This window comes from Dipteris shenzhenensis, chromosome 19, assembly GCF_047967505.1.
Source record: "Dipteris shenzhenensis isolate YYH24624 ecotype China chromosome 19, Dip_SZ_1.0, whole genome shotgun sequence".
Classification (NCBI taxonomy): Eukaryota; Viridiplantae; Streptophyta; class Polypodiopsida; order Gleicheniales; family Dipteridaceae; genus Dipteris; species Dipteris shenzhenensis.
The window spans coordinates 20523115-20543138 of NC_141614.1; the positions used below are offsets into that span (position 1 = coordinate 20523115).

Sequence of the window (20024 nt, forward strand, 5' to 3'; positions counted from 1 at the left end):
TTAAAGACTACATGCGATTCCGAACATCAGGCTTCCGTACAGCAGAAGTACTGTGCCGTATGTCTTCCGTACAGTCCTACAGAAGGTCTCATACCTGCTCCATACAGCTTTCGTACAGTCGTACACGTTGCTTCGTATTGTGTGAGGGGGAAGAGGGAGCACTCAGGAAGGGATAAGGAGACACCAAAAGTGGTGGAGCAAAAGCTACTCCAGCTTATTCCTCTATCATATATATATGAGTATACATGGGCACTGTACAAGTGGGTGGGCACACTGCCCTTTACCCCAACAACCTCCCACTTAAAGGCAGTGTGCCTTTAAGGGAGTATAGTACACATATAATACAATCAACCATAGGCTGAAAAACAAGATGACCACACCGTCATCCTATGCCCATCGGCACTTTACAATGTGCAAAGTGCATAGAGGATAAGCTGCTAGCAGACATTAGCTTTGCAGGATAGAAAATGACAAGCTGTAGATGCCTGTCAACCAAGATCTCATGCCAGATCTCACTGGGAGAGTGAACTCTCACCACCACGTGCTCCTGTGCTAAGTCCATAGCACCCGAACTGTCACTGTGTAAAGAAAATGTCTCTGTACCACCTGTGACCATAAGCACATGCCCTATAATAGACCTCTGCTGGTCTACCCAACCTGCATCACCTGCATGCTGCTCCTGGAAGCATAAGGACCTGATGTCCACAACGGCTTCCCTACTGCCAAAATCTGCCATAATCATGCTACCAACTCCCACTGCAACGGAAGCAAGAACCGGAAGTGTAGCCCCAATGGCAAACATGTGAGAACCAAGTCTCAAACAGTCATGGATGCATGAAGTACTATGGCTGCCATATCAACCATAACTTGTTGCTCAACAGATCTGTGATCATCAAACCTGCTGTGTTTCAAGTATGGAGCCAATACAGGCAATGGAGTACTCAGTAACTTCCCCCTCTCCATACTGAAACAACCAAGTATCTGACAAACATCATCAAGACCATGCAGCGCCCACTGCAAAGCATCCCTGTCCATAAGGAACCATATGGCAAGTAACCTCAGAAGGATAGCAACCTCCTCAATACTGAGACCATAACCTGTCTCACTGCGCATCACATCCTGAGCTCTCATAACGGTATCAAACCTATGAAGCCAAGCTCGAGGGGATTGCTTCTGGCCACGGAGGCACTTACGAAGCAAACACATCAATGATTTCTGCCCATGCACAATATGACCCGAGTCAATAACTGCGGAAACCACATCTATCCTGGCATAACCAGCCAATGGATCATACTGGGCATCATTAGCCAAGGTATCCTCCTCACCATGCATAGCCTCATCCTCATCTGCAAGAGGCACTCCACATCCTAGGAGTAAATTGTAACGTTCTATAGAAGATGCATCAACAATCTCCATAGGAGTATAAACCTGTGGAATACTCGAGAGATCTAATTGTCTCTGACCAAAATCAGGAAGTAATCGTGGCTGTCCCAACTTTATAACCTGCTCACCGTGGGAAAAACCTCCCACTCCAAGGGATATGGGCTGTCCCTGCATAGAATTCGGAGGTATCACTGCACTTACACGCTCCTGGAATACCACTCTCCTGCTATCCATAGTCCTGGGCTATCTAAACATAGCATCCTCTCTGAAATAGACATTATGGCTGCGTATCAATTCTCTAGTTGAAGAATCCCATAACCTGTAGTCCTTATTGGACTCACTATATCCAAGGAAGATACACCTCCTCGATCGGGAACCATAAGCATAAGCCTCGCAGCCAAACACACGTAAATGCTCATAACATGGTGCCTTGCCTGTCAAGAAGTCAAATGGCACTCTACCATTCAGAGATCTCCTGGGTGACTTGTTAAGCAAGTATGCAGCTGTCTTAATCCTCAGCCCAATAGCATTCGGTAAGACTTGCATACCGTAGCATGCTGCCAATCCTGTCCAATAGAATCCGATTTATGCCTTCTGCCAAGGCATCGTGAGCAGAAAGATGAGGAGTGGTCAACACCCTCCTGATACCAAGTGTATCACATAGATGCTGAAATGTAGGAGAGGTAAACTCTGCATCACCATCAATCATCAAGCTCAATAGCTTCTTTCCTGACTGATTTTCAGCATTACCCAAGAAGCGCTGAAATGTATCATATACATCATGCTTCTGCCGAATCGGATAGACCCATATGTACTTTGTAGCGGCATCAATAAATGTCACAAAGTAAGAGGCACCACCTAGTGAAACGGTAGGCTAGGCCCACAAACTGCACTATGAACCAACTGCAATGGCTCAAGATACCTCTCACTGACTGTCTTCCTCATAAAGGAGGATCCTGACTGCTGACCATCATCACAATCATGACATAAAGGAGGATCCTGACTGCTGACCATCATCACAATCATCACAATTTGAGAGACATCCATAACAGGAATGTATCTCAATGTTGTAAGGACTTCCATACCTGCAGTAGACATATATCCAAGTCTGGCATACCATAAACTAGCTGATGGCTGCTTACTAATCATAAGCATCTTATCCTGGACACCTGATACATGCAATGCATAAGAGAATCCAACCCGTGATCCCCTAGCCATAACCAGATTGCCTCTAGCAATCTTCCATGCATGATCACCCAAAGAGACATGATAACCTACCTCAACCAACTGTCCAGTACTGATCTTGCTCGTAGCAAGTCCTGGTATATGTCTAACCCTCTGTAGAACACGGATAGAGCCACTAGGCATAACAAGGTGGATATCTCCATAACCATAGACATCCATAGAATGATCGTTGCCCATCAAACCACTCTCCACAATGCATTCCTGATATGCATTGAACCATGACCTATGAGGGGTCATATGACATGAAGCACATGGATCTAACATCCAATCACCAAGAATGGGTACATCAGTGGCCAAAAAGGAGGTGTCAGACATAGACAAAAGAATGCCTTCATCACTGCTACTATCATGGTCATACATCTGGCATATACGAGTATAGAACTCATATGCATGGTAGTCTACACCCTGTACACCACCCTGTACCTGCAAGTAGACTGACTTCGAGAGTGATGACTGAATGATAGAGCATGCTTGCTCATCCATGTCATCCCAATCACTCTGTTTAATGCTATTAGGCTTGACACCTTTGCATTGAATGGGCTTATGCTGCCTCTTCTGCACTAACACATCATAAATCTGCTCTTTCCAATACTGAAAGTTTGATCCATCCAACCTCTCAATATCAAAGAGGGCACTACCAGCTGTAGATGCCATATCTGTGGCACAATAGCTCACAACCAAAGAGCAGTATAGTGCAATAGGCAACCCAAATGACCAAAAAATATAGTGTTGTCCAGACCAATCAGATCTCCGAATAAACTGGCTGATCCAATGCTCAAAAGCACTCAGCCATAAAGAGGCATAAACAAGAATATATGCAGCCCAGTAACCTGCCAATGAGGCAATCCAAGTAGGAAATGCACTGAACCAAATGAGCAATGCATGCTCAACCAATGGCAATAGGAGCCCAGCTCAACTATCCATAAACATCAATGCGGCATCCACCAATGCAAATCCATAATGCATCGAAATAACATTTACTGCATCACCAATGCATCACCTCAAGCGCGCAATCCTTTGGCAACAAAATCAAGCATTCACCACTTGCCAAATGTGCCAAAGTGACTTGCCAAAATGCCAATAATGCCCTTGGACTGAAGTGAGATCCCAATCACTTTCTGTAATTTACTGTGAGTTCCCAATTCACTGTTGTGCAAGAGAAATTCCTACAACAATACCTCACAGCCACTTTGGGCAAGATAACACGCTGTCCTTGTTTTTGAACAGCGATATCTTTTCACTGAAATACCGGATGCCAAAGCTGTAAACAGCAAAGTTGTAGCTGGTAGAAAGATCTACAACTTATCAGTTGACCTCAAGAGCCAAATCCTTGTGGATTCTCAGATATTCTCACCTGAAAAACAGCTTCCTGCACATTGGTCACAAATAGACAATAGACTGCAACTTTTTGTGGTTTTGCAGAGGCTGTAACTCCTGCAGCTTACACCGGATCAACTTGCTTCCAAAAGCAAAGTTGTAGTATGTTCTGTGAACTACAACTTTCCAGTTCGGCACAAAGTGCAATTCCGCACCAGGAAAGAGATATTCAGTCTTGAAAATGACTGTTTTGTCATAAAAACAGCAACAGCAGCAATTGTAATGTCCTAACCAATGGCAAACACAATGCCATAAAATCAGCCCCGAATACGGTATCAAATCAACCCCAAAATGCTGACAAACCAGCCCTGAAACAGCTCCAAACAATGCTAATCTGACAGGTTCTCAATACATCACCGTACCACCGTATGTATCCAACATAGGCAAATAACCATGCATCCAACGAATTGTCAATGCATCTCAACCAGGCATGTACCACTGTCAAAAGCATGTGTCACTGCCACTGCCAAAGTGATGTACAAATCGAAAGCTCCTTGTGCAAGATTGCAAAATGGCATATGACCAGTCCCACAAAGTGTCCAAGCAACAGCCTCAAATCAACGTGTCCTCAGCTCCAAGAGCACAAATGCAATCACTGGCAATCCCCCAGGCATTCAACTGCATCAAACATGCAATCCAGAGGCTCCCCAACAGCTCCCAGATGAGCTAGAGACAATGGCAAAGAACTATGCCAAGACTGGAACCTGCAAGTGCCAAGAATGGCTATGGCTGAGTGTTTCTCATTCTAAAATAGTTCGTAAGAGAAAGACTAGGTCCTTTGTATCTCTGAGAGAGAGAAACTACTCGATGCCTCATACATCTCTAGAGACTGAGGCAGCTCCAGCTTCATCAATGTGAAGCCTCCACAGGATACATGCTCCAAGCGCCCTCTCGGCCCAACCACGTTCAAGACGGTGACGGTTCCTAAGCCGGCCTCTATGCAACAGTAGCTCCATTGATGGAACTACAACGAGTACCTAACGCAAGGCTCCCCAGCTCAACCCACAGTGCACCTTCAACGCCTTCATAGCATCTTCAATGTCAATGCTTCTCTACCATGACGAACGAGCTCCACGAGCTCCATGCCTCTAGCTAATCTGCAACGCACTTCCATCAATGAGTGGCCTCCAGCGCCACAGCCCTACAACTTGGCCTCCTCCCACAACGGACTACTCACGGCAACTCTAGCACCATTGCCACGAGCTCCGCCATCGCCATAGCCACCACTCGTCGCCAACAAATAGCTCCTTCCATGCCCATGCTCGACGGCCATCAACCTCCGATAGCTCCATTGCCAAGCTCAGAGAGCTCCTCGTAGATCGAACGCCGTGGGCTCTGATACCAGTTGAGGGGGAAGAGGGAGCACTCAGGAAGGGATAAGGAGACACCAAAAGTGGTGGAGCAAAAGCTACTCCAGCTTATTCCTCTATCATATATATATGAGTATACATGGGCACTGTACAAGTGGGTGGGCACACTGCCCTTTACCCCAACATTGTGTTTTCATACAATCACGTGTGTTCCGTACAGTCACGTACCTGTCTATCCGTACAGCTCGTACCTTACAGGACATTCTCAAAATTTGGGCCTTTTGGGAGCTTTTGGGTTGCTACGAATCATCCCCGATCCCATAATCACCTGTAGCCTCTCAAATCTCTTCCACTCTCTCGCTGAAATATCACTCCCCCAAGAAAGGTGTTGCATACATTGCAGTCGATCTCACCAGGGTGTCAAAAAGCCAACCCTTAGCAGAGGGTCTTGGAAGTGTGCCTCGAAGCATTGCCTCTCTAGACGGGCCAAAGCACCCAGCCCTCGTGTGAGTCATACTATAGCTGCATGGATCATCGTGAAAACTGGTCCAGTGAACACTACCCCCCAATATGTGTAGGACTGCACTATCTCCACTAGCTAACCTCCGTACGTGAAACTTTGGTGACGGGATATTGCTCACAAGGTTGAAGATTATAACCTTGGTCTTTCCAAGGTTAACTGTCAGGTCTCTCTCTGCAGAACATCTCCAGAGCCTCTAGATGTTTCTGCAATCCCTCTGCTGAGGATGATATGAGGACTATGTCATCTACGTACAACAGTATCTGCATCATCAGGTCAGCCAGAACTAAACCCTCTCCACCTAGACAATCTACAAATGATGTAATCTCATCGATATAAAGCCCGAAAAAAGTCCCTGAGAGAGGGCAGCCATGCTTCACCCCGATAGTGCTCTCAACCCAATTTGATAGACCTCCCAGAGCACGTACTCTCCCTCTGACGGACTCATATAGACTCATCACCCCCAAATCATAATCTCTAGGAGCTGGAATTCCTGTAATCTCCTAATGAAGCAGGAGCAAGGTACAATGTCAAATGCCTTACGAAACTCTACAAAGCAAGTGTATACTTTCAGGTGCCTCGACTTTGCCTCCTCAATAATAGCCCTCAGGGTAAAGGTGGTCTAGGGTTGAGTGTTGTCTCTGAAAACCTGCCTGCCCAAGAGCCCGTTGCCCATGACCCTCTGTGTGGCTGCTGATCTCCCTCTCTAGTACCGACGCATATATCTTAGCCAAAGCGTGGCCAATCATAAGAGCACGGTAGTTCCCAGTATCCATCACCTACCTTGTGTATCGGTACTATGGTGGCAGTGCTCCAAGTAGATGGGAAGCCATGGCATATGGCATGATTGAGCAACTGTACTAGAACCGGGGTCACGACCTCTTGCCCATGTGCAAAAGTGCTCAGTGCGTAGTCCATCATGATCTCGTGATCTTCGGTTGTGAAGCCAGAGAAGGGCAGCCCGTACATTCTATGCAGTCAACAAGTGACACGTAGTGGGCCTGGGCCATAGAGGACATATCAGGTGGAGTCCGACTTGGGATAAAGGGAGGTGTGCCAAACCACTGGATCTGTGATGGGATGGGCGGCTCCCCCTCCTATAAGAGCCCCCAACCCATAGTAGGATCCCCCCCCCCCCCCCAAAAGGATCCGATCACCTCACCCATCCCATGTATGAGAAAAGCCGTGTCACTCGACGTGAGATCCATTGTGCCATTGGTGAAGTCAAATGTCCCATTGGCCAAGTGGCTCATGTATACCGGGTCAAGAGCACAGTGAAAATGGATCTGAACACGAGTGGGTGCAGGGAGGACCCTTCTCATGACTGGCATGGCGATCGAGATATAGAAGGCAAGGTATGAGTGGTCCGCACCGAGTGGAGGAGGGGGCACAGTAAAGTCACGTATCCGTGAGGCAAAAGCTAGTGGACCCAACAGATAGTTTGCTATGCTTCTTCCCCCACCCTATGGGGAAAAGTGAGCCCACTAGATGATGGCCATCTCCGGAGACCGTTATATATGATCAAGTCATGGATAGCCCCCAGCTCAAGTAGATGTCTCCCATATGCAGTCACTGGTGCATCTAAATCAGCTGACTGCCTCACTATCCCCAACTCTGCTGCATCCATCTCTGGCACTATGAGGGAATCATCATCGAAATCTAGTAGGGCAACCCAGTACATGCATTGAAGTCACCAAGGAGGAGAGTGTCCCTCTATCTAGAGAGCTCCGTGATGTCATCATGAATAGTCTCATATGGGCTGTGCCCTTCCTTGGTGACTTCTTGCGCATAAGATGATGTATCTGCTCCTGTCTCCAGATCACAGATATGAGTGTTCTCAGGTGTGCTCTAAAAAGGACAGCCACGCTCGCCTCCCAACCCTCGTAACCCACTGTCTCCCCTCATCTCCTTCCTATGGGCTGATTCCTAGATATATCCCTTCACTGTCGGCAGCCCTCTTTGCGGACTTTCATGGGTCTTGGTGTAGAAGATCATGTCTCTGTCCGTTTTCCTCATACACAGTACCCAACCCCGGTAACCCACTGTCTCCCATGGGCTGATTCCCAGATATATCCCGTCAGTGTCAGCAGCCGTCTTTCCAGACTTTAATGGGTCTCAGCGTAGAAGATCATGTCTCTGTCAGTTTTCCTCATACACAAGATGGATGAGGTGTAGAGAGAGCATAAAGCATTTCATATTGACACGTGGCTACAACTGCCCCCAAGTATTTGCTGTAATGCTTTGCCTGGGCATGAACCAAGTGCACTGAGGGATACATTGAGTTGTTAGGGCCAAATATAACTGATGAGTTCCCTAGATTGAGGCTATGCTGAACTAAAGGACATAAATTATGCTTGCTGAAGGTTGTGTACTGCTGCTCAGCGAACATGTTGAACTGGGCTGACAAGAATATGGCCTACTGCCCCTTCTGTGACCTATAAATGCTGGTTTTAAAGTTCTTTTGGCAGCATATTCACACAAGCATAGGCCATTGGAACACGCCCAACTTGTGACCAATTGCTGCCAACTGCTCCCTGACCGTCTTCGCTCTCACGAGGTAGTCATGCATGGCATCTCCCTCCTCCGTCCTCATGGTGAATTGTGATTCTCGAGGTTGAGGTCATACTGTTATTTCGTACAGGTCCTTCAATTGTTCCATGCTTCTTTTGAGGCAATGTGATCATTCTACATCGGTTCATCATTCCCACCAAAGTCTCCCAATGTAGCAATGTGGTTTTACGGCGAAATCTTTAGAAACCCTAACAAGCAGCACCTTCCATCCTTGGGAAGCATCTTCGTGAGCATTTCTACAACTCAAGCCAAGAACCTCAATCAATGGTTACCATTTTTGGCTATATTTTTAGGTCACAACTTAGCTCCTAGACTTTGGAGGAAGGCCAAACTTCACCATAGCCATCTTGCACTCGTTTTTGGCATGTGGGATGTACTTCGGAGATATATTCAACAAGGATTGCTTCCTTCTATCAAGATGCATTTTTGGGAATCTTGTTGACACGTCCCAGCACTCCTGAAACCCCTGATCTGCAAAATAACCACACACAACATCAGAACTGAGCAGGCTGCTCACCACCGTGACATCTACGGGATGTGATCCCGAATCAGAAGATGTCCCCTCCGAGCCACGAGCTGAGCTACTGGCACGAACTCCCAATCAGATCCCAAACCAGCCTGGTGTCCCATACCACCAGGTGGCGCTGTGAAGCCCTGGATCTGCCACTGGGCCTTGGGCTACGCTAAGATGCAGGCGCGCATCCGCGACACAATCCAGGATCAGACCTAGCACCTGGGAACGAGCCTTGCTCCCAACTGCACACTGAGAACTGAACCCCCTGGGCCTCTTTTATAGACTCGGGCCCCGGCGCCAAAAATAGCGAAGACCTAGAAATAGTTCGTACCCTTGCCACTCAACCCGAGAATCAAGCCTGCCTAGCTCTAAGCCTCCCCAGGCTAACCTGAGCTAGTTCTGTGTAACTAGTACACGTCAGATACCAATCCGTGCACATGACATACTCCCCCTCCTCTAAGAACTCACTCCTGAGTTCGCTAAGAAATCCGGAAATGTTCTTTGGAGGTTTTGTAATGTCTCCCATGTTGCATCCTCCTCAACACGATCCTTCCACTTAATCTTGTATTCCGTGATAGTACGATTTCGAATCTGTCTTTCACGAAATTCAAGAATAGATTCAGGTTCGTGAGGAATAAAAGTCAAATCTGTAACTTCTATAATCTCATGAGGAGAAACAAGTTGATCATCTGCACCCAATACTTCTTTCAGTCTACTGACATGAAAGACTGGATGTACTTTAACATCAGGAGGCAATTCTAGTCGATATGCAACTGGTCCTATTCTTTTGATGACTTTGAATGGGCCACAGTATCTGGGGGATAATTTCGGAACCAAACCAGTACTTAGGCTCTTGGATTCCTTAGGAATTCTCAAATATACCATCGTTTTTTCAGAGAACTCTCTAGGTGAACGATGTGTATTAGCATAAAATCTGTCCCGATCTTGGGCACTTCTAATAGACTCCTTGGCAAACTGCAATATCTCCTGCATGTCTTGCAAGAAGTTCTTAGCAGCATCATTTTGAATCCCTTTTAATCCAACCATAACTGGTGACTTAGGTTGAAACCCGTACATAAGCATAAAAGGACTGTAACCTGTACTAGAATGCTTTGCACTGTTGTAAGCAAATTCAATCATGGGTAGATAATCTTCCCATGAAGACTGTCTCTTAGATACATATGCCCGAAGCATGTCTTCAACCAACTGGTTGACCTTTTCTGTACTGCCATCGGATTGTGCATGATCCGAGGAACTCATACTTAGAGTAGTTTCCAACTTCTCAAAAACAAGTGTCCAAAAGTTACTTGTAAACTTTGAGTCCCTGTCACTGACTATGTCAGATGGTAAACCATACAGCTTGAACAAGTGGTCCACAAACTCGTGAGCCAACTGCACAGCTGAAATAGTTGTTCTTGTAGGTAAGAATCATAAAATCCATGGAAATACTTTCCCATTTATTACCTGGAATCTGTAAAGGCTGTAATAAGCCCGCGCTTCTAAGGCGTTCAGCCTTAGTAACCTGACAAACCCGGCAACCTACTACATAGTTTTCAATAAATGCACGCATCTTAGGCCAATAAAAGGTATGCTTCACAAGAGACAGAGTCCTATGTATACCTGGATGTCCCGCACTAGGAGCATCATGACACTCCCAGAGAATCTTGGATTTAAGGTCCAGAACATCAGGCACACAAATCTTTTCATTCCGGAACAGCAAGCCGTTCCTAATCATCCACTGACCTCCCGCCGCCTGTATCCTAGGTGGCACAATCCCTGAGTCCTGGTCAACCATGGAGCTCCCATCCTGGACTCTCTGCCAATAAGAACTGAAATGACTATCAGTTGCGTATAGCCCTCTCAAGGATTGAAATAGGTCTGAGGATATTTCCGTAAATGACAAAGCATTTACAAACTTAACTCGACTTAAGGCATCCGCCACACTATTCAACGAACCCTTACGATAACGTATTTCGAAATCAAAATCTTGCATTAGCTCTGCCCATCTAGCTTTCCTTCCTCTCAATTCTGATCCATCACACACATACTTAATTGACTGGTGATCAGTCAATACAAGGAACTTTGAACCATACAAGTAGTGTCTCCAAACCTTGAGAGCATACACTACAGCATAAAGTTCCTTCTCAAGTGTGGGCCAACGATACTGGGTGTCGTCTAGCTTCTTACTCTCAAAAGCTACAGCTCTGCCCTCTTGGAATAGAGCTGCCCCAATCGCATAATCACTCGCATCGGCCTCTAAAACATAAGGCCGGGTAGGATCGGGTAATGCAAGAACGGGTGCTTCCTTGATAGAAAACTTCAAGGTTTCAAAAGCCTTGTTCATTGCATCATTCCAAGAGATCGGCTGGGTAGACCTGCGTCCACGACCTTTCAATATGTTGGTCAAGGGTGCCGTGATATGTGAATAATCACGTACTGACTTCCGAAGAAATACCGTAAATCCTAGGAAAGAACGAAGTTGTTTCACAGTCTGAGGGATAGGCCATTCTAAAACCTTCTGGATACGATCCAGATCAATGCTAATACCTTCAGAAGAAATCTTGTGTCCTAAGTAAATGATCTCCTTCATAAAGAAGTCACATTTACTTATCTTGGCATAAAGCTTATGCTGTCTTAGAACAAGTAAGACAACCCGGAGGTGTTCTATATGATCCTCAAGCGTTTTACTATATACCAAGATATCATCTAAGAACACTACAACAAATTTGCCCAGATAATCTCTGAACAAATCGTTCATCATCTGCTGAAAAGTAGCAGGAGCATTGGTCAAACCAAAAGGTAATACGAGGAACTCGTAATGACCATACCTAGTCCGGAATGCGGTCTTATCTATGTGTTTAGCATAGATACGGATTTGGTGATAACCCGTACGCAAATCAATCTTAGTGAAATACTTCGCTCCGGCCAAACGGACTTCGCTCCGGCCAAACGGTCTATCAAATCATCAGAACGAGGTAAAGGATAGCGGTTCTTAATTGTAACTTTATTTAGTCGTTTATAATCTATACACATTCTCTAGGAAGAATCCTTCTTCTTTCTTAAGAGGACAGGTGCACCCCAAGGAGATTTACTTGGGCGTATATAGCCCATATTCAGGTAATCCTGAAGCGGATAGCTAACTCATCCTCCTCTACCTGGCTCATCCTATAAGGTGGCACACTGATAGGTTGAGCCCCTGGGACTAAGTCTATGCGATGATCTACTGCCCTTTCTGGAGGTAAACCTTCCGGCAGTTGAGCTGGGAATACGTCCTTAAAATTATCTAATAACATTCTCAATTCTCGGTGTTCAAACACACTTAATTCATTCTTGTTAATGACCGAAACAACAAATGAAGAAAGTGGAATCAAAACACACTGATAGACATCATAATGAGAATTGTTCAATATATTCCGAAGCTGCATCGCAGATACAATAGGCCCTTGAGAAGGGGGAATCTTATCACACTGAATACAAAATTGGGTGTCCTTGTCTACAAAAGAAAGCGTATGCTCCGTCCATCCGATCTGGATATTGTGGGTTTTAAACCACTCTATCCCGATCAGCAAGTCTACATGCTCTAGATGCATAACATAACATGTGAGAGCTCCCGTGTAGGCCTGAATCCGGATGGGAAGCGCTTCAACCTTGCGATCCCAAAACTGCTTCCCAGCTGGAAGCTGCACCTCATAGGTGTGGTCGCTAGGTACTGTGGACAGCCCCATCTTCTGCACAAATTTGTAATTAACAAAATTGTGAGAGCTGCCCGGATCAAAGAGAATGTGAACCTGTTGGTCCCTAACTTCTCCATAAACTCGGAAAAGATCATGGGAACCAAACAACGAAGTATTAAAGGTACAATTACAAGAAAGGGGGCAGGTAATGACATTTACTGAAATACCTGTCATCGTAACCTGGTTGGCTCCCTTGGCTGCGGTGCGTGGACCTGCCTGGAGCTTCGGTCCTAGCACCAATTTTTGGTTCTTCCGCTTAGGACACTCATTCTTCGTGTGGCCCCGCTCCTCGCAATAAAAACATCGGCCTTCTTTCTTGAGCCTGAGAGTGCGAAGGAAACGGGCCTTACCATTCTTCGCAGGAGTTAAGCTTTTCCTGGAGGCGTTGTCCGTAGACTTCGTCTCCCCAATACCAGTCGCATGCTGAAAGAACTTGCGTTTGTTCTTTCCGCTCGTCTCGGTAACTGTGGTTGCCTTGGTACCGGCCATGGTATCATCATATATGCGCGCATATGTCATGGCCTCCTGCAATGTCGTGCACTTGTTATTCTTAATCTGTAACTTATAGGAGTCTGGCAAACCATCCACGAAAAAACCTAACAAGGTTACAGGATCCATTTTAGTGGCCCTGGTTTGCAGATCCCTAAATCTTTGAAGATAAACTTCAAAAGTTAAATTCAATTTTGACATATCGAGGGCCTTGAGCTTGCCGACGATATCGTAGTCATCTTCCTTCTTCAGGAACTCCTTCCTGAAGATACCCTCAAATTCTGTCCAAGTATCAGGCTTAGGCTGGAGTTCTTTCCACCAAAGCAAGGCTTTACCTGACATAAACCCTGCTGCAAGCTGAATCTTTTTCTCATCTGGATAGGGGTGAAATTGGAAGTGTACTTGCCACTTGTGCAACCAAGTGTCAACCACCTCCTTTGTTCTTGATTTTTGGTCACCTGGAAAGGGATCCGGAGTGATATTCGGGCCTAGCACGGAGGCCATGGCATCCACATGCGTGAGTGCCTGAACCGTGCTAGCCAGAAGAGTCAAAGTTGCTTGTATCCCTTGGAGTTGCTGTGTCAACCCCGATTGATTAGCGTTGACCTGCTCAAATTTACCATCCAGAGCAGTCGTGAACTCACTGAAGGCTTTCTTAGTTATCAGGTCGTCATAGAGACCCTGATCATCCTCTCCCACTGGAGTGTAATCTAAGTCCTGCTCTCCCATAGTGAACTCGGGATTTGGAGCATCAGACATGACTGAAATCTGATTTGATTACAAACGGAGAGAAATAACTGACTGAAAACGAAGCACAGAGGAAGATGGAGCAGAAGAAAACCGTCCCGAATGAAGCTGACGGAAGGAGATGCTGAAATCTGATGAACTCGAAGACCACGAGTCCTGGTGCCTCCCCGAACCTGCTAACCGGATGCGTAGGCTGCAGTAAAAGCTGTACGGTCAGCTGACGCAGGCTGTACGGTTGCTGGCGTGGCCGGTACGGCTGCTGACGTGGCCTGTACGGCTGCTGACGCAGGCCGTACGGTGGCTGCAGGTACTGGCGCAGTTGCTGTTCGGTGCAGCAGCAGGTACAGGAGCAGGCGGAACAGTCCGTACGGCTGTACGGCTGTCGCTGGAGCTGTACGGGCTGGTACGGAAGCTTCGGGAGCTGTGCAGGGCTGACGCAGGCAAGGGCAGATGCAGGGGAGCTGATCGAAACAGGGCGCAGGCTGAAGGGCGAGGCTGGCTGGCACGAAACTCGAGATAACTTCTCGAATCTTGGGGCTGCTTGTGGGTTGCCTAGCACCCAGCCCCCACCTATATAGGGTGCAGGGCTGCCTGATTTGGAAGCTAGGCTTCCAAAAAAGGCTAAGCCCCTCCAGCTTTGGAGGGGTGCTTTTTCAAAAAAAGCACCCTGTTTCAGCGCAGGCTGCACGCAGCCCTAGGCGCAGGCTGTTCGCAGCCTGTTGCGCAGGCTGTTCGCAGCCTTTTACACAGACTGTCCCGCCTACAGTGCCCCTTCCTAAGCTCCGCATCCCTACGTCCTTTGCTGTCTATTTCCTGCGCTTCTCTCCTTCTTTTCTGCTCTCCTTCTCCTCCCTCTAAACTTCTCTCCGTAGCCTTCAGAAATTTCGATTCTATTTCACTCCTCTTCTTCTTCCTTTTCCAGATATTTCTTCACCCCTTCTACCCCAGGTAGTCAGCAAAAACGCAGCAGGAAATCTCGAATTTTAGGGCATACCTGGAAGAGAAATCCGTCAAATTTCTCGCATCAGAAGTTCCTACCTCAGGAGTTGGCTCTGATACCAACTGACACGTCCCAGCACTCCTGAAACCCCTGATTTGCAAAATAACCACACACAACATCAGAACTGAGCAGGCTGCTCACCACCCAACCGTGACATCTACGGGATGTGATCCCGAATCAGAAGATGTCCCCTCCGAGCCACGAGCTGAGCTACTGGCACGAACTCCCAATCAGATCCCAAACCAGCCTGGTGTCCCATACCACCAGGTGGCGCTGTGAAGCCCTGGATCTGCCACTGGGCCTTGGGCTACGCTAAGATGCAGGCGCGCGTCCGCGACACAATCCAGGATCAGACCTAGCACCTGGGAACGAGACTTGCTCCCAACTGCACACTGAGAACTGAACCCCCTGGGCCTCTTTTATAGACTCAGGCCCCGGCGCCAAAAATAGCGAAGACCTAGAAATAGTTCGTACCCTTGCCACTCAACCCGAGAATCAAGCCTGCCTAGCTCTAAGCCTCCCCAGGCTAACCTGAGCTAGTTCTGTGTAACTAGTACACGTCAGATACCAATCCGTGCACATGACACTTGCGATGCATCAAGCGCAATCGCAAATGCCATACATGGAAGGCACCATGCCCCACTAGGATACTAACTCTGATGTGTCGTCCAATACACTTCAATCATATTAGGTTCTATGTGAGGATGTGAGATTGGAGATGCCTTTCAATATGTCAATCTCAAGTAAGAGGGCAAAAAACCACCGCAAAAATATGATCTTAAAAACAATAGCTGGAAATTGGGTGTGGCAGCAATTTCTTCAAAGAAGCCAGCATTTTTCAAAGGAGATATCAACATATTCGAAATTCATTGACATGTGAAGCAGAAAATTTGTCGCACAACTTTCAATCATCCAAGTGTATAAGCTTCAGCAATACTGTTATAAGTACAAGCATGGCTCAGTGCCTTGAATGTCAAAACTTTACAATGAAAGTCGATCTCCCACAGAGGCTGACGAACACCAGGGCGAGGCTTACCTTCCCTTTACAAAAAGATACCCACATATATCTGCGCTTGGTATGCTCAAAGGTGGCATCTTACCAGGACCAACATGGACCAAGAACGTTGATCGTGTTTTGCACGAGAATCAGTCTTGAGAGCAGCTTGTTGACAGCTTTTGGATCAGTGAGCCAGACACCTTTCGCCCATTTTGCAGACAAAAACACCACCCACTTAGGCTCGTTCAAGCTCTCATGAAGACTTTGGCATAGCTTTATCACACGATTATTGCTGTTGTATCATACCGCTGCTGAGCTTTGAGATCACTTTCTTGCAAGAAATATACATTATGCCCTCTCTGCTAAGCATTTTGACGGTGGGACATCTTTTTGTGAGATTGGCCCCTCTGGATTGCAGTATGAGGAAATAAATCTTTCTCACGCTATGAGTGAGTTCTCATGACCTAGACGTGGGAACTGGCTAATGGCTGCACACCAGGTGAGACGAGAGGATATATAGAAGCTATACTAAGAGCAATGGTGAAGAAGGAAGCTCATGTAGTGCATCTAATTTTGAGATTCTCAAGATTTTCTAACAAGAAGATAAGTGGTGCAGCTACTGCAAGCAAGAGATCATAGATCTTGTTCGGCCTCCTTTGTAGGACATTAATAGAGCGTTTCACATCTCTCTCTCTCTCTCTGTCTCTCTTAGACTTCACACTTTAGTTAGATTTCACAGTTCATGATCTTTGGTATTGCTGATTTAGTCCTATAGGCCTCCATGGAGGCTAATATCGTCTCTCTCTCTCTACACACACACACGGTTTTTTTTTAAACCTGGATTCTCACCTCGTCCACCTGTTGGATACGACGTCATAACAATGGATATCGGCCGTAGCTCCTGCCAATCCTGCAATCCAAGTTGAAATATTGTAATTGGATCAGTGATTGAATATAGCGAAACAATCAGATGCCAACATCATCATGTAGATCGAAAAACTATTAGTCGGTGTCGTTGATCAAAAATCCGCGATAAAACATTGCTGGGTCGTGTCAAAAAAAAAACGACAATTTCGTACTGATGCCCGCACTGCCACTGGATGTTGGTGGCCCGGCAGCAGCTGAACTTCCTTCCAGGGCAGTCGCCCCACCGAAGAGTATAAGCCGGGGTCCAATATAGCCAGGCGTGCCCTCTTCTCCGACGGCGGCCACGGCGGTCAAAGTATGTCCACAACGAGGCCCGGGGCCATCATCTTTCTTCTCAATGATGGCATTCACAACTCTGTAAGCAGGGGCAGGTCGGGGACCTGGGTGATGAAGCCCGGATATCTGTTGGTAAGAAGATTTTTGCTGAGCTTGTGGTGTCTGCGATTGCTGTGAAGGGTTTCTAGATGGAGGAAGAGGAGGAGGTGAAGGAGGAGATGATGAAGCCGGCTGCTGCTGTTCGAGCTGGCTAGGATCGACGTCCATATTCCCGAATTGTTGTCCCCTGCTTGTTCAAGGGAATGGCTTCAGTTCGACCATGAGCTCCTCCTGGGTCGTCTACTTCAACCTGGCTTGATGTAGGGGGAAGGGGGAGCTAAGGGAGAAGGTGAAGAGAAGGAAGGCAAGAGGTGGAAGAGCAACTTCTTCTCATTTGTGGGTGTTTTTGTGTGTGTGTTTCTCCAGGCCAGAGTCGTCTTCTTGAGCCTGGATTGATGGAAGAGGAAGCGGGAGCTCAGGGAGAAGGTGAGAAGAGGGAAGGAAGGAGGTGGAAGAGCAAAACCCACTTCTTCTCATTTCATTTGTGAGTGTTTTTGTGTGTGTGATTCTCCCAACCTCTGACTCGTCTTCTTGAGCCTGGATTGATGGAAGAGGAAGGGGCAAAAGAGGGGAGGAGATGAAAGAAGCAAGGCAGGAGATAGCAGAGCAAAACCCACTTCTCAGTTGTGAGAGTGTATATGTGTGTGTGATGAAAGAAGCAAGGCAGGAGGAAGCAGAGCAAAAACCCACATTTCATTTGTGAGTGTGTTTATGTGTGTGTGATGAAAGAAGCAAGGCAGGAGGTAGCAGAGCAAAACCCACTTCTCATTTGTGACTGTTTTTGTGTGTGTGTGTGTGTGTGTATGTGTGTGTATGTGTGATGAAAGAAGCAAGACAGGAGATAGCAGAGCAAAACCCACATCTCATTTGTGAGTGTTTTTGTATGTGTTTTTCTCCCCACCACCATTGATGCCCATTGCCCTACTCACCCGCCGGGATCTCTCCATAGCTGAGCTGTTTTTCTTCTGCTTTCGTTTTCTTTTTACATACCTACAACACTTACACTACTACCCTTTAGCCTTCCTTTTCTTTCCTACGGACTTTTGCAAATCTGGCTGACACTAACTCTTCCTTTTGGATTTTCTATCTCCATCTCCCTTTCGTTTGGAAGATCCCAATGCCCACCACTATAACAATCCTCACCTTTTTGGTTCTTAGCTTCCCTCCCTCTCTTCATGGACATGTTTATGGCCCTCCTAAGAGTGTCTCTCGAACGTGCTAGGCTTGGCTAATCTGGGCCAAGGGCTAGTTTTCCTTCGTTTCCTATCAAGCTCCTGTGTTAGAAGGTACGTGGTGTTTAATTTTGTATTAGTTGTTAAAGGTTGCCTTTCTTTCCATTCCATGGCTTGCTATAAGACACTGGTAGTTCGAGGCATGTCATCTTGAGTTGATCGGTATTGTTGTTGAGACTATTGTATTCAAGGAATGGGGACCAAGGCAATAAGGAACAAAGCAAAAAGTACATAGAGGTAGACTACTTTGACGGCTAGAGCTAGCGCCCCCTAAGCTCAAGTACTCTTGCTTTCATTAAGCAAGGCCATAGTGGTTTTGCCACCTTGTTCAACTCTATGAAATCATCCTTCACAACTCATCATTCTCAGGCTCCTTCAGATCAGGATATCTATATTTCGCGACTCCAGTTCTACTCCCACATAGTTTTTCTTCGAATACTTCTCATGCTACAATGCATGCATGCCTTTGCTTCTTTCATGCCACAATGCTCTCTGCAGGCTATGCCCCCTCATTTCATTCAATGAATGGATCAACATGTCTTACCTTCTCTTCGTAAACAGTCACATTTAACATGGCAAGCCAACATTTTGACAAAAATGTTAGTTATTTTGAACTTACCTAAATATGTACGCATGCACATCAAAATCTCATGTACCCTACCATAAAGGTTGCATCTGAAAGTAATTTATTTTTTACTTTTTTGGTACATATCAAGTATTAAATGCTCCATGATTAGTGAATCTATTTTCAAGAAAACAACCCACATTAGTTTATTTTATGCCTAGGTTTCAAGTGAATGATGAATAGTCATCGACCAATGATTATAGCAAGTGGAGCTCCCATCTAGGATTGAATTAGGGCACATAAGACTTTTGTCACTTTACATGAGAGCAAAAAAGTTGAGTCCTTTACATCACGTGGCATGAGGAATCCAACTAACCATACATTTAGACTTGTTTAATTATGAAGGTGTTATTATAGCTTAATTTTCTCGCCAATGCACCATGTATCATGTAATCCTTAATTGATTTTCTCTTTTAAGAAGCATATGGAATTCCTATTTTTTTTCCTTATGTCATTTAGTTTCTCATCTTTATTGGAATTTGAGATTCTAATAAGGAGGACTTCCTTGCTTATGATCCCAAAAAAGGTACCAATAAATGGAAATGACTTGTAACTTTCTTTTTAAAAATGTTCCTCTTTAATACGGTGGCATGTGTTGCATCTTCCCTTCATATATTTTCTAGTGTTTGATATATGTATGAGATTTGTATATCACCATGTGTTTTTGGTACAATGATGACCTATTCAAATAGGCCCACCAAAGATTACTTCTCCTGGATTTCTTATTTATCTTTAGGCAGATGTTGAGGGAGTAAAAGGAGTGTAGGTATAGGGTATTCTTGATTCTTGCCTTTTTTCTCCTTCCTTTTTGTTTATGGGACTATTTCAATAAATTTATTTTGCATGAAACTAAACTTGCTTAAATGCTTGTCCCATTTAGATAACTCCCTCTAGGCTCCTATAAACTTGTGAGACTTTTTGGGATATTGTAGAGCATTGTCAATAAAAACAACCACCCTTGACTGAATATATGTTCTT

At 45.9% G+C, this 20024-nt stretch overlaps 1 protein-coding gene across 3 annotated transcripts in view; it reads right to left on the reverse strand.

Annotated features, from left to right (window-relative positions):
• The window catches only part of LOC147890206 (serine/threonine-protein phosphatase BSL2 homolog), a 90787-nt gene extending 72640 nt beyond the window's left edge, over nucleotides 1-18147 (reverse strand). For all 3 annotated transcript variants that reach the window (XM_087390366.1, XM_087390365.1, XM_087390367.1), the window contains exons 1-2: nucleotides 16967-18147; nucleotides 16737-16797 (exon numbers count right to left, since the gene is read on the reverse strand). In XM_087390366.1, the coding sequence (XP_087246492.1) occupies nucleotides 16737-16797; nucleotides 16967-17357 (452 nt within the window). In that variant the 5' untranslated portion in view covers nucleotides 17358-18147. The remainder of the gene's footprint in view (nucleotides 1-16736; nucleotides 16798-16966) is intronic.
• Between the last annotated feature and the right edge of the window lie 1877 nt (nucleotides 18148-20024).